Source organism: Seriola lalandi, unplaced genomic scaffold (assembly GCF_002814215.2).
Source record: "Seriola lalandi dorsalis isolate HSWRI2012SDOR001 ecotype SW California unplaced genomic scaffold, Sedor1 jcf7180002054663, whole genome shotgun sequence".
NCBI lineage: Eukaryota > Metazoa > Chordata > Actinopteri > Carangiformes > Carangidae > Seriola > Seriola lalandi.
In genome coordinates, this window is record NW_019525216.1 from 1,644,802 (window position 1) to 1,658,792 (window position 13,991).

Consider the following 13,991-nt stretch of genomic DNA (forward strand, 5'->3'; position numbering starts at 1 on the left):
AATTACCTTCTTACGCAAGAGCTATTGTTTTATTTCTCACAACAAAAATACATATTCACGTATGGCACATACGTAGGGTTATATTTGCTCCCAGATCGGCATATCACCTTTAATATCCGTCGCATGAGCAGGTCAATTGCAGCTTGATCCACAGCCTGAGATGACAGGAAGAGGCATCACATACATGTTTCTTATCATGTTAGTGAATGGAATTGAGAGGATGGAGTCTGTATTTTCCTGTGAGTCTTTTGTGTGTTCATGTGTGTGTGGGTGTGTATATTATTTGTGTGTTCTTATGTATGTGTATTTGTTCACAGGCAGTTTTAATTTGCATTCATTTTAACTCTCATGTACAAGTGTCTGCACCATGCTCATTTGCATATTATGCTGTGTGTGTGTGTGAGTGTGTGTGAGTGCGTGCGCATGTGTGCATGCACATACATGCTACGTGTACATGAGCACTACTTCGCTGTGAGAATAGCTGATGTGCATCCCAGAGCCTGAAGTACAACAGTGCCATCTATCTTAATGCTCCTAATTAATTCTGCAGAAAAATGAATGTCAGCGGCACCATAGAACAAAGCTGACCCCTCATGCTTCTTCTTCTGAAATAATACATTGTTCTTTTAAAACCCATTTGCTTCTCATTCAGATTCCATTGCATTCATGCCACATTCAATCCAGACCTCTCACTGGTAACCATTGTAACTGTAATTAAAACCATCTTCCCCTAAAAATTAGGCTTTGCTGGCGAACCCAGTGTTTGCTGCTGCCCTCAACCAGCGTCTCAACGGCACAGGATGGACGGCCGAGCAGCTGGCCAACTTCCTCTACAATGGGCCTCCTGAGGACCGTCCACCCGGCATGCCGCCCTACGACTGGCGGGATGTTTACAACACCACTACACAGATCCTGAAGCTTCTCTCCAACTTCCTTGGTGTATGTAATTATTTTCTCTGTCTTTCATTAAGTGCAAAGCACCTCATGAACCTGGCTTCCAGCTCGCTCATGCGCAGAGGGCTGTATAAGTTTTTCTGGTAAAGTGAGACATTTGATTCAAAAAAAAAGAAAAAGAAAAAGCTGTTCTATGACATTTAAGGTTTTTTAAAACGTAATTCTCACTGGTGAGGAAAATTGACAACACATATTTTTTCTGCCCTTCCACCACTGTTCTCTTTTATCCACTCCATTCTATGTCATTTATCTGATTCACCTAATATTACCCATATGGTTTCATAAGGCAGGAGTTGGGGATTTATGAGTGCTCGAACAAAACTATGTGAAGCTGTTGTGAATTCCTGTTGTATCAGCTTTCTTTTCTGGGTTGTTGGTTTGCTAAAAAAAACATGATACAGTTTAGCTAACTTAAACCAAGCTGAGCAGCATCTTACACATTAAATATTGATGGCAATTTATTTTACTGCATCAATGGCAATTTCCCAGGCAGGATATGTAAACAAGCAGTATCAGCTATTCAATTCCCACTCATACTTTTACTTACGGACTTCAGACAGTGATCTGGCAAGAGTCCTGCGTCTCTGACATAATTGCAGCACTTTAATTTACCCCTGTATCTTTCTGTTCATGACTGTCACACAACTCTGGCAGAACACCAGGGGTGCTACAGAGTGTAAGCAGGGTGCTTTGCATCTAAGACACAATGTGTCCATGTCTAGCACTGTGCTTTTTTGTTTCCTAGCTCTTTTGTGGCTGTGTCTGTGCTCTGCTGCTGTTCAAACAGAAATCAAGCCTTTTCCAGATGACATGCAGCTTTTTTTGTCTTGTTCACTCTATCGGGTATTGTGTTTTTTAGAGAACAAGCAGAAAAGATTCCGGTCTTTTATTCATTAATCTTTAATATTTTTGACTTAGCAAACTGTCAGATTCACAGGAATATCTGTCACTTCATTGTTTCCACAATAATCATGAAAACCATTGTTATGGGCTTATAGTAAATCTGTAATGGCATCAAACAGAGCGGTGTCTCTACGTAGGAACACACACACACACACACACACACACACACACACACACACACACACACACACACACACACACATACACACCTGCACACACACACACACACACGGTTGACATTGATATATTGATCTGTGGCACAGTTTGCAGCAGAAGCCATGTACAAAGCCCCCACACACCCCCTGCCACGAAGCTCCTCTGGCAGGTAAGATGGCAGGTTTGGCCCTTGGGATTAGCCATACACGGCCATTGAAATTCCAACATAATACATTCTATTTTCTGCCCTAATGCGAATTGCATTGCTCAAAATTGATACCAGGATAGCGACAGTTATTAGACATCCTTTACTGTGGGGTCCTCTTCTCTGGGTATATACATGTGTAGGGGAAATAGAGAGCTTCTTGCTATCTAGGGCTGAAGAGTATAAACTGTCAGCACTGTCAACAAATTGTAAGTACATAATATCCATTGGGTATTATATAGTAATGGAACTTATGATACACTAAAATGAAAATTAGAAAAAAATGCTTTTTTCATAACAAAGTTTAAGACTAACATCTGATTAAAAATATCATTTAGACTGATTATATTATTTTTGGTGACTGGTTTTGCATGTGCTGTCTGTATGGTGAATAACCAACGACAATCCCTCTTTAGAGCAAGGATTACTAAAGCATATATGGAGTAAAACAAGCTAACACAAGTCAAATGTGCAGATAAAGAACACAGAAGACATACACTTCCTAATAATATGTACTCACTAAGTACTAAATTGTACCCTTGAATACATACACATACATAAACTTGAGTTGCCCAGAATTCTATCATCATTTTATAAGTTGACGTGCCAGCATGAACACTAAAGAATCAGGCTGCATTTCTTTAATAGCACAAGCCCAAATTAGAGCCACAAACTCCTGTGTCACTTGTGAACTGCCCCACAGTTTAACAGGATCATGGGACTAATGGTGGGATTTCTAAAATATGAATAAGAATACCAAGAGTCATGTAAACAGCATAACAGGTCATTATGAAGGGATCATGGCAGTAACAACAGCAGCAAACAATGCCATTACATCATCTTCATACCCCTGGGAATAAAACTTCATTAGCAGCTTCAGATGACACTAGTCTGGTGCTTACTGAGGATGTTGCACTGCATTACAGTATTGTTTCTTTAAACATTAATATAAGGACAACCCTACTGTGCTGTATGATACACTCTGACTCCTGAAGTCTCTCCTACACGAGAGGATTAAATTGATTTGTAGTGTGTGATGTCCTCCATGCAACTGATTCCTAGCAGTCACACAACCCTTTGACCAGCATCATATGTTAATAATGTCATGGAGATCCAGTCATGTTAATGCTGTCACTTAACTATCAGCCGTCAGCGGCGCCAGCACTGGAAGCACGACACAACCTTGGCTGCACAACTGCATACGTTGCCCATTGATGTTCCTCTGAATTAGGCCAAGATGGGATTGGGCAAGATATCAGTGAGAAGAGTTTCTCAGTCCAGAGCTGAAGTCAGATTGTTGATACAAGACAGCTTAGCCATAGCTACCGATCCAGTGGTTAGAGACAAAGAACTAAATGCATAAACATGCTCTATCTCTTTAAAGAACACCATTGCTTGTAGGGTTTGGAGAAACAGAGAATGGTGTTCAAGATGGGACACAAAGCATTTCAACATAGATTGCAAACACTCTTTTGTAAATGCAGTAAACTGCAATATCTTTAATTACTGTAAATATACCGGTAAGAAAATCATGTTTTCCTACAAGTAGTTTAGAATAAATGTTTATCATGATTTAAATTAGTCACCAGATGTCATGGTTAGCATGTAACTCCTGTCATCTGGTTTATGTAGAGCATTTTCTTCCATACGTTTCGCTCGGCACTTGTCCAAACTCTGGGCTCATGCAACCATTCCACTGCTCAGATACCCTGACTAGCATGTACTGAACAAATGCTGTTATGATATTTTGTTTCCCACCATAGCTTGATATAGAATACAGACTAGAGAATCCTGGGGGAGAAATGATAAAACTATTGCAGCACTGAGATGTGAGGACAGCTGTCAGGTGTGACTGCCTCCCAGGATGGCTTGCTCATTATCGTCTTGTGAAACAGAGGGACAAGGCTACAGAACAGGGAGTGCTAGCGAGGCTGTATCTCATTTGCTTGTCTCTGCTGAAGCCCAAAACATTTCCCACCCCCTGGCAGCTCCAGATAATTTGGAACTGCACTCTGCGTGGTTTAGTCAATAGCTGAGTGATACTTTTGGCCAAATATCCATCTGCCATTCTGCCAGTGAGTTCCTGCCTACCTCTTTTTTATTTTCTCTTTTATATATACTAAAGATTTATATATAAAATGGGAATGATTTAATGTATTGTTATTGAAAAAAGTAAGGCACTTCTGTATTTCTTCACAGTGTTTAGACCTGAATAAGTTTGAGGCAGCCCCCACTGAAGCCCATCTGGTGAGCAAAGCACTGGAGCTTCTGAAGAATGATACGTACTGGGCCAGTGTTGTCTTTGGAAACCTCCAGCCCGACGCCAGCCAACCCACTCCTTATGTCGAGTACAAAATCCGCATGGACATCGATGAAGTTGAGCGTACAAACAAAGTGAAAGACAGGTATGTGAAACAGCTCAGTAGGGCACTATCATCACACCTATTAAAACATTGTTGAAGGAATAATTTAATATGTCAAGAAATATAAGTATTTGAGTTAGATGCCAAGGAAATGCTCATATTTGTAACTAATTATTAGCCTATAGTCAGGAGATGATTAAATCATCTTAGCATAAAGACTGGAAAGGGGGAAACAGCTTGCCTGGCTTTGTCCAAAGGTAAAAAAAAAAACAAACAAAAATCAGTCAACCTTTATACTATTTACTGTCTTTATGCTAAGTTGAGCTTACTGTCTCCTGGCTCTAGCTTCTTATTTAACTTCAGCATAATGACAGGAAAGAGGTGGACAGAGCTAGCCTGGCTCTGTCAAAATGTAACAAAATGACAAGCAGATGCTAAAGTCAGCTAATGACGTGCAGGCTTTAGCTCCATATTTCATGCACAGACATGAGAGTAGTTTTGGTCTTCTTGTTAAACTCTTAAGCTAATAAGCTAAAATACTAAAATGCTGGGTTGTGTTGTCCTTTCTGCTAGCCAGAGAATATGATCTTTCCTTGATAGTTTACTATCTAAAAATATCACCCGTAAAAACAGCCATGATTCTCTGACAGTATTTCTGACTGTAGTCAGTAGATCTGACTCTTTCTAGTTGTGGTTTCCACACCCTTTGCTAAGACAGATCATGGTGTGTCTGCTTTTAATAAGGTTATGGTCTCCTGGGGCCCGAGACAAATCCTTTAACGACCTGCGCTATATATGGGGAGGCTTCGCCTACCTGCAGGATATGATGGACCATGGCATTATACGAGTGCAAACGTCAAAGACCCAACCCCTCGGTGTTTTTGTCCAGCAAATGCCATACCCTTGTTTCGTGGATGACGTGTGAGTACAAAAGCTTTTATTTGTCAGCCTTGTGATTAGAGGAAGAGGAAGGTAGAATTACAGCAATAAAATTCTACTCATTCTGGGTAGTTGCCACCCTCTGCCACCACATAGTTGAATTATGGTCTTATCTATCACTTAGGCCCTTCAGATTTCCCTGTGGAAACTTCAAGATTCTTTCTTATTTGTCTAATTTACTCTTTCTTTAATAGCTGTGTTGATCTTCTGCTAGTGTCGTATGCTCCCACTGATCACAGATGAAAGGACTACGATAGGTAACTCCTCTCATAATGTCACTGTTGAAAGTCAATAATAAAAATGTAGCATCCTTGAAGATAATTTTAATCATGAATTGAGGGTCAGCGAGGGGAAAGAAATGAATGAAGGCAGGAGGGAAAGAGTTGGGCAAAACTATTGATTTTAGTCAAACCACAGGAAATTCCTGAATAGTTGATGGGTGCTTAATTATTTAAGCAACCACCACGAGTCCCTTCCTTCCTTGTATTTCCAAGGCATTTTACTCTTAACGAAGTGAGTATACTGTATCGCACGTCTCATAGCTCCATCACATGTAAAGATTGATGCCAGCACTCCATCTGTGTTGCGTACGTATCCACTGATACTGCTCACTTCTATCATGTTAGATCTTTCATCTAGGGACACAAATGATGTGGTATCACTATGAATCTTCCAAAGCCAAGATTTCCTCAGAGTCTGGGAAATTACTCCCATCCACAAAGCATTATGATCTCCATTAATAAAGGAAAAGCCCAGTGATGCCATCAAGAGAAAAGATAATTACCTGGGAGATTTAAGTCCAGCAACACAATGCGCCCTTTTAGTAGACGAAAAATATTCACTCCCTGTGGGAAACACAGTTCCAGAGATTAGGGATGTCATTTTAAAATATTCTGTGCTTTGGATAGCACAGAATTTACATTAAAGCAATCTTCAGGGGGCGTTTGGATCATCATATTTAAACAGACCGAAGCAAAAAGAAAGATGAAAATTATAACTTCATATCCAAGATGCATTTGGGTTGCACTCCATCTGTGTTGCAGAAAACCCACACGCAGATCAATATTTACTCTTTGATTCCCACCACCCACTGGAGCACAAGCCGGGGGTTATCAGAACCCTACAACATAGGGCTCAGAACCTGCCCACAAGGACAGAGGGGAAAGAGAAGGAGTAAAAACACATCAGGGAAGCATTTAAAAAATGGGCCTTCGTCAAAGCCCAGAAATACTCTGAGGAAGACACTTGTCCACCCTAAAGACAAAACATTCGTCCATAAGCAGAGCAATTTGTTGTTTACACTTGAATGCAGCGATGAATGCACAGATCTACCCGTTGCGGAAACAAAACAACTGCTTCACAAGCACACGGCAGAACACAGGAGACCCAGTTCCTCTGGTCAGCTGCTCACCTACATCTAAAGGACAAGGGACGCTCGTTTCAGAACAACAGTGTCCGCATTTTGGCTAGAGAAGAAGTGAAAGGAGTGAAAGAAGTCATCTACATCAAACAGAGGAGGTTGGCAACGGAACCTCTTATCAGCCACCTACAATACAGTCTTCAGATCCCTCCCCAGGTGGCTTAACACCCATTTACACCATGACTCCCTCGCCCCCACAACTCACATGATTGCCGTGTTCGTCAATGACTCACATGTAACCTGAACGACTCTCAAAGTCTTGATGATCCCACAAGAGGTTAATACCTGAGACTAACTGAGGAAGCCAGTCAGATGACAGGTGGAAAGTCTTCCAAGAACTCCAAGCAAGTCCTGTTGCCTTCTTCTAGCACTTAGAGGTACCATGACCTTGGATGACCGAGAATCTTCACAGATATTTAGGCTGCTAATATCTGCTAGAATGCTGTTGTTGAAATACCAGTTTTGAATAATAATACTCTGTTCTGTACTGGATCATTGCCTCAGAGACATAAGAAACAAGAGCACATCTGTGTTATGAAAACCATATTCAAAGTAATGGCTTTATTGATTTAGTTTTCATCATTTGGGTTTTCTATTGCTTCTCTATGAAGTGCTTACTACCCTGTGATTTATATTCACATTGGGGCGTCAAGATTGTATGTAGTTTCACTGCTTTGCAATTCATTTTCTAGCTGCTTTAGTAAACCAGGTTTAAGACACATATTTTATATTTGTTTTAACTGCCTCAGTGGGTACAGCGTCTTTGACATGCCAGACAATGGGATACGTTCAGAGGTACTAATTGGAGGGAAGATAACTAAATACGGCACCCAGTGGAAATACTCATCTGAGATTGGATTTTGGCATTTCAAATTTACTGAGGCACAAAATCATCTATTTTATACATTAGCGGGTAGACGTGCTGCGGACAGAGGATGACTGGCATTCCTGCTGATGCCTTTTTGGGCATTTCTTTACATGCCTGTTTTTTCCAATATAAAAACAGCCAAAACTTTGCACCAGATTCCTCCATATGATAGTAATGGACAGCAGTTTCACGGATGGGATGCTCCACATTGAGCAAGCCTTTGAAATAAAAAAAAAAAGGACCAGTTTCCTTGCATCGTCATTTACCTCTTATTGTTGTGATAATGATCTGAAATTAGACAGTCATGGTACAGCTTATTTGCTAATGCCAGCCCTGTTGCCTCAGTTTCATCTTCGTAAAACAAAGGATTAATAATTACAGAAGATAAATGGAGACCATAAAGCACCACAATACCCTCAGTCCCTCTACCATTTACTCTTTCGCCTGCCTAGCCATTTGGGCATTTCTATGAATTATTAACACTTGAAAACTGCTATTTCATTCATAAATAATTGAACGTGAAATCACACAAAAGGAAGATGCGCTAAAACACAGAGAGGCATGATGGGGAAGAACCTCTGTGGTAATTATTTCCATCTCGAGATGTGTTTTGTCAGCCAAAAGGAAGGAAAGAACATTGTGCATTCAAATGAATGCGTTTTTGGTCTGCTGTAACTGTTTCTTAGTTTAGAAAAAGGTCTAATCTGACTTTAAAATGTCATTAAAAAAAGGATGTTTAGATACTTAGATACATAAATACATAGATACTTTTAGATGTGGTGTTAATAATATAAAAAAGTTATCATCGTTGGTAATATGAGATTAATAATATATACTGTGTGTATATAAAATCAATTGCCAGAAAGTAATCTGCGGGCCACATAAAAAATATGTGGTCAGAGTTGCAGTGTTACATGCTAAATAAAACAGGTTCTAGCAAAATTATAGTTTATTAGTTTATTCTTTGTGTAAACTGGGGGTAATTTCCACTTTTTATTGTATATTTAGGTTTGCACATCTTGCATTCCAACGATTTACCTAACAAAATATTTTGACAGAAGCTCAGGAAACTGTTGCCAACTGTTTCCAGTTTCTGTTAGAAGAACCTTATCATCACTTCCTTTTTTTAAAAAATCTTTTTTCTGTACCTTTCAGTCTGAAAAAAAAACAATATGTCTGCTTCACTGATATAAACTTCAACTAACAAGACAGAATGACCTGCACTGGCTCAACACAAAGCAACACTCCTAATATCACACCTGCCTTTGAAATAATTTCCTCTCCTCATTCCTCATTTCCTCCTCACAGCTTTTGGCTGTAACTGCACCTGATGAACTACCAGCAATCTGGGCCACTTCAACCACAGCTGACCCTGTTGGCATTTTGAACTGGAGATAACCAACCTGTATTAGCTCCCACTGTCCTATTCCTATTCAACATTGTGCACAGGCCTGATATGATGGTATGGGATAAAGCTTGACCCCTGCGGGGCCTGATAGCACATAAACTGGTGCTTTATCAGCCGCCTCTGTGCCACCGCACGCTCCTGAATCAGAGGCATCTCTTGTTTGGATCCTGAGGCTGTGCTCCCCCATCAATAGGTCTTTCACATTCACATGGGCTTGATGTGAGATCTAAGGCTGCTTTCAGCAACACATAACACAGGCCTGCAGTGGACATGAGGAATATCCAAGTCAAGGATGTGAGAGAGAGATATGCTTTTGTCCATCCGCAGTAGCTAATTAACCTCATGTGTGCACTGTTAGTAATGAGAGCGGGTGAAATAGTTGAGCATAATTGGGACATCTGAAGCTCATAACAAGCAAAAATCAACGTATGATGTTTTGTTTCACGTTTATAGTGACGTGCTGTATTAATAACATTAAGAAATATTCCCTGTATGCCTCCCCACACACTAAAAAGCCCCCTTTGTAGCTTTAAGTGGAGGGCTTTAAATACACTGTGATTCTTTGTTTCTAAAAATGGTATCTCCCTGCTTGCATAAGAGAAAAAGAGCAGCAATTACATGTAAAGTACAGACAGCACAGTTTTGCAAGTGGTCATTGTTAACATGCCAAATGGTCAGAATGCAAAGTGTCAGCATGTAGCCAATCCACATGTTGATTAGTATTAAAGCTGAGTGCACAATAAGAGCTGTGCATTTATGAGTTTTTTTCATTCATTCGTTTTGGTCCTGTTTGACACTTTTCAAGACCTGGCATTATGTAGCATCAGATGGAGGCTGAATGGCAGGCAATGCAGTATTCTTACCATCCAAGCACATAAGGTGCTGGGGTGCTTGTAATTAAATATAAAATCAGTTTGCACAGTTGTGCTTTTTCTTTCGCATTTGGAATTTGCACTTTGATCACATATTGCCGTACACTGAACCTGTGGAGACTGAGAGATTTCGCATCAGTTTTTGAGCTGTATGTTCAACACAATGTGTTTATGGAGCTTGACAGAATGTGTGCTCTTTCAAAAACCTCAAGGATTTTTTTTGTTTTTTTTTTGCTAGTCTGAACTTAATAAAACATGACTCCATATCTTTCTTCAATCTCTTTTATTAAAAGCATTCGTCCAAACTAATCAGCACTTTGTTAAATTAAATTTTAGCCTTGACCACAAAAAACTTTATCTCTCAAAAAGTAAAAGCAATTTCTTTGAACCACTTCTAAAAGGTGATATTTCTTTCATACCTGACTGAAGAATTGGCTCTGTGTTTTTAGTAAAATGTAAATCATTATCATCATGTATTAAATCATATACATCACATCTACATTAGGACATATATATGCAGTGACCATTAAAATATGCTTTCATGTCACGTTCATAGTGTTGTAACTGATAGTAAAGTGTTCAAGGATTAAACTTCTGCTCTAAAGTAAACCTCACTCATCAGTCTGAGACTGTAGATTTGAGTTGACTATGACATGGTGCAGCAGACCGTGACCTCACAAATTCCACTCAGACATGAGACACAACCAAGAAATAGAACATTTTTCATACTACAAAAGAAAAGTTGCATTCCCCTTCCATAATATGAAATATAAAATGGCACCAGCTGAAAGAACAGTGTTGCTCGTGTCAGTTAGTTCGGTTAATACTTTCCCCAATGTGTGCATTCATGAACTGTTGCTTTAAAAAAATACCTTGTTTTACCTTGAGTCGCGCCTCCGCCATGTCCGACTAACATTTGTCCGCATTCACTCAAAGTGAAGCGGGTGACCAAGATGACACAAAACGCAGACACTAAGCCTCATTACTTCTGCTACGTTAACGCCTGGCGTCCACACTGCTCTGGAGTTTTCAAGCTCCTAAAACCGAGACTTTTGGAAACTCTGCTGACCTTGTTTTAGTTTGAGAATTCATGGGGTTGCGTTTGTAGTGGACGGACAGAAACTGAGACTTTTTGACATGCTGACACAGACAACTGCCTCTCCTCCTGATTGGGGTTTTATCAGTCACGGCTCAACTACCTGACAGTGGTGAATGCAACACGGATAGCGACCAAAGGTTACACCGACAATCTTTTTTTAATCACTTGGAACACAATCCCCTTTGACGAATATGAAGAGTGCATGCCTCAAAACAAAAAGAGAGAGACCAATAAGTTCCAAAGTAATCATTCATTAATTGTAATCGAGGTAAAAGTTTGAAATGATCATATTGATTTGAAGTCATATTTGTAAAATTAATTTTTTGAATAAATCCAAAAATTTATTGATTTAATAATGTCTTGATGTCTTTTTTTTTGCTAGTTATTATAGCTTTTTTAATCTATTTTATCGTATCTCATTGTCAGCTTTCTTATTTCATTTGTCCTCTTCTCTCTTCTTATCAGTCATCTTTCAAGCACTTTGAACTGCACTAACCTGTATGAAAAGTGTTACTCAAATAACGTTTTACTGTTTGATTAATTTCTTAAAATCCAGTTATTAATATTTATAAAATGATTTACAAAGTCACCAGCCAGGAATATCGAAAGCAGTGCATCACCATCAATGCTTATCAGTTCTCTTTTTTCCAAATGTATGGCTGAGACATACCTTTTGAAATTGTACAAAACTCTAGCTGTCTCAAAACTGCTTCATTGTTGGTTAATGGAATTATACTGCATTTTATAGATGGAATCTTGCTGTTGGATAAAAAAAAGAAAGAAAACCACATGACATATGGGATCTCTTTATGCCATAACCACATGCGCATCTCTCCTTGAGCAATAATTTGTACCAGCAATGAGATAATCCCCATTGAATAATAAAGCCTGTTCCCTTCAATGAATTGCTCATTTCCAGCCAGCCAAGAAACTCAACAGTATATTTGCTCAAAAGGAGACAGGACACTTTTTTTTTTTTTTTTTAGCATAGCACGCCAGCCTCTGGGGAGGCCATGCTCTACTATCTCTCGATTTACTGAGAAATCAGTCTTCCAGCTTCCCTAAATTTAGGTCAGGCTGCCAATGTAAGTGGAGCCCTGTAACACAGACCCGCCCGGAGTTCTGTTACTTAAGCACCTTTGATCGATCAGCGAATGTATAATTCAAGAGCATCTGGTGGCAAGGTTGTCAGTGTCAGACACGGTGTGCATGACTGATCTCTCCCCCTCCAGTGCTCGAAGTCACAGAAGGAGTTAACTCACTCAGGCTGTCAGCTGTAACAGAGGGGTTGGGGTAGAATCAGGAGCAGATAATGCCAGAATTAGTATTCAACTTGATGCAGTTGTTACTTGAGGCTGCTTACCTCCCTGGAAAAAGGTACTAATGTATCAGCTTCATTTGATGAAGTGTATTGATTTGGTGATCTCGTCAAATCCTGTCTCATTTCCAAGTTGAAAGAAGAAATTTTATATATGTAATCTTGTAAGGGATTTCAGTTTTAGTTGCTCTTGGCCTGAACTTTAAGAAACTCTTTTCTTGCTGCTTTCAAGGCCTCATTTGAAAATGATCCATCCCATGAGAGCAGGGGAAGTGTCCTGGAAAGCATGTCTCTCCCTCATTCAAGTTCTCATATAACTGAACTTCCTCCAAGTTCCCAGTGGAACTAACTTTATCTCTTTGTTGAGTTTGTAGGACCGTCCAATACTTACATCATTTTTGATTAATTGACAATTTCGTCTATACTAAATACAAACACAAAAACATAGACTGAAACCGAAAACAAATGTACCTGCACAAGTAATGTTAACCTGTTAGATGGTAAGTTATCCATTAAAGTGAAAGCTTTAAAGCTTTTGCAGTATGATTATAAAAAAAGAGGGCAAATAAATGCTTAAACTAATTTGGACTTTTTTGAAAAAGAAATGAAAATAAAACAAAAAATAACCCCAAAAAACAAAAACAAATTACTGATTCAAAATTACCTTTAGAAAAAAGCTCTTTTGCCGGGCTAACTAGCAATTAAGCAAAGTAGATGTTTGAGTGAACCATTTTCAGTTGGCAGGAATTCAGCAAGGCCTTTAAAAAATAACTTGTCCAGAATTACAGGAGAAATTCATTCCATACTAGAAGTGTACTTTGATCAATTGTTTATGTTAAATGGCTTGAAAGAAGAGCATCGCTCTGCCAATTACTGCATATTCACTTCGGGCTTCATCTATGCATCTGTACTGAGCAGTGCTTGGCTTGCACTATATGCCCAGTATTTATGAAATGCAAGCACGAGTGATATGTGAAATCTATACTTTGTCAAAATCTATTTGATATCTCTCCTTCTCTGTGTAATAAAGCAAAGGAAGCGCTTTGTTATGTTGACAGAGGAGGAGATATTGACATGGCATTTTGGTGGCATTATGAAGCCGGTTTAATATCACCTCATTGTGTTGTAACAGAATCAAATCATAAATCATCTCTGGCATGAGGTACAGCATTAAATAGCTTGACTGAGCTGATGCACCAAGTTGACGAAGGTTAGCTGAACGTTAAAATGAATACGCCGGAATGTCTTTGTATTGCATTGATACAACTTGAATTGTCATGATTTGTCCCTCGTGATTGTAATGCTTCAGGATCTGCAAAATCAATTTCCTTTGACTTTACGAGAGCGAGTGCAAGCTCCAATTGCAAAAGGCAACCTTCAGAATAGAGCATGTACAAGTAAAAAAATGATTTTCTTTTTGTTAGATATCATTAGGACTGCAACTATCAATTCTTTTTATTATCAATTAATCTTGATTTCTTGATCA

General features: G+C 39.3%; 1 protein-coding gene across 2 annotated transcripts in view; it reads left to right on the top strand.

Moving 5' to 3' along the window:
- LOC111665943 (phospholipid-transporting ATPase ABCA1) overlaps positions 1-13,991 on the top strand; it is a 146,550-nt gene that overhangs the window by 33,769 nt on the left and 98,790 nt on the right. For both annotated transcript variants that reach the window (XM_023421077.2, XM_023421078.2), the window contains exons 12-14: positions 742-939; positions 4,418-4,623; positions 5,326-5,502. In XM_023421077.2, the coding sequence (XP_023276845.1) occupies positions 742-939; positions 4,418-4,623; positions 5,326-5,502 (581 nt within the window). The remainder of the gene's footprint in view (positions 1-741; positions 940-4,417; positions 4,624-5,325; positions 5,503-13,991) is intronic.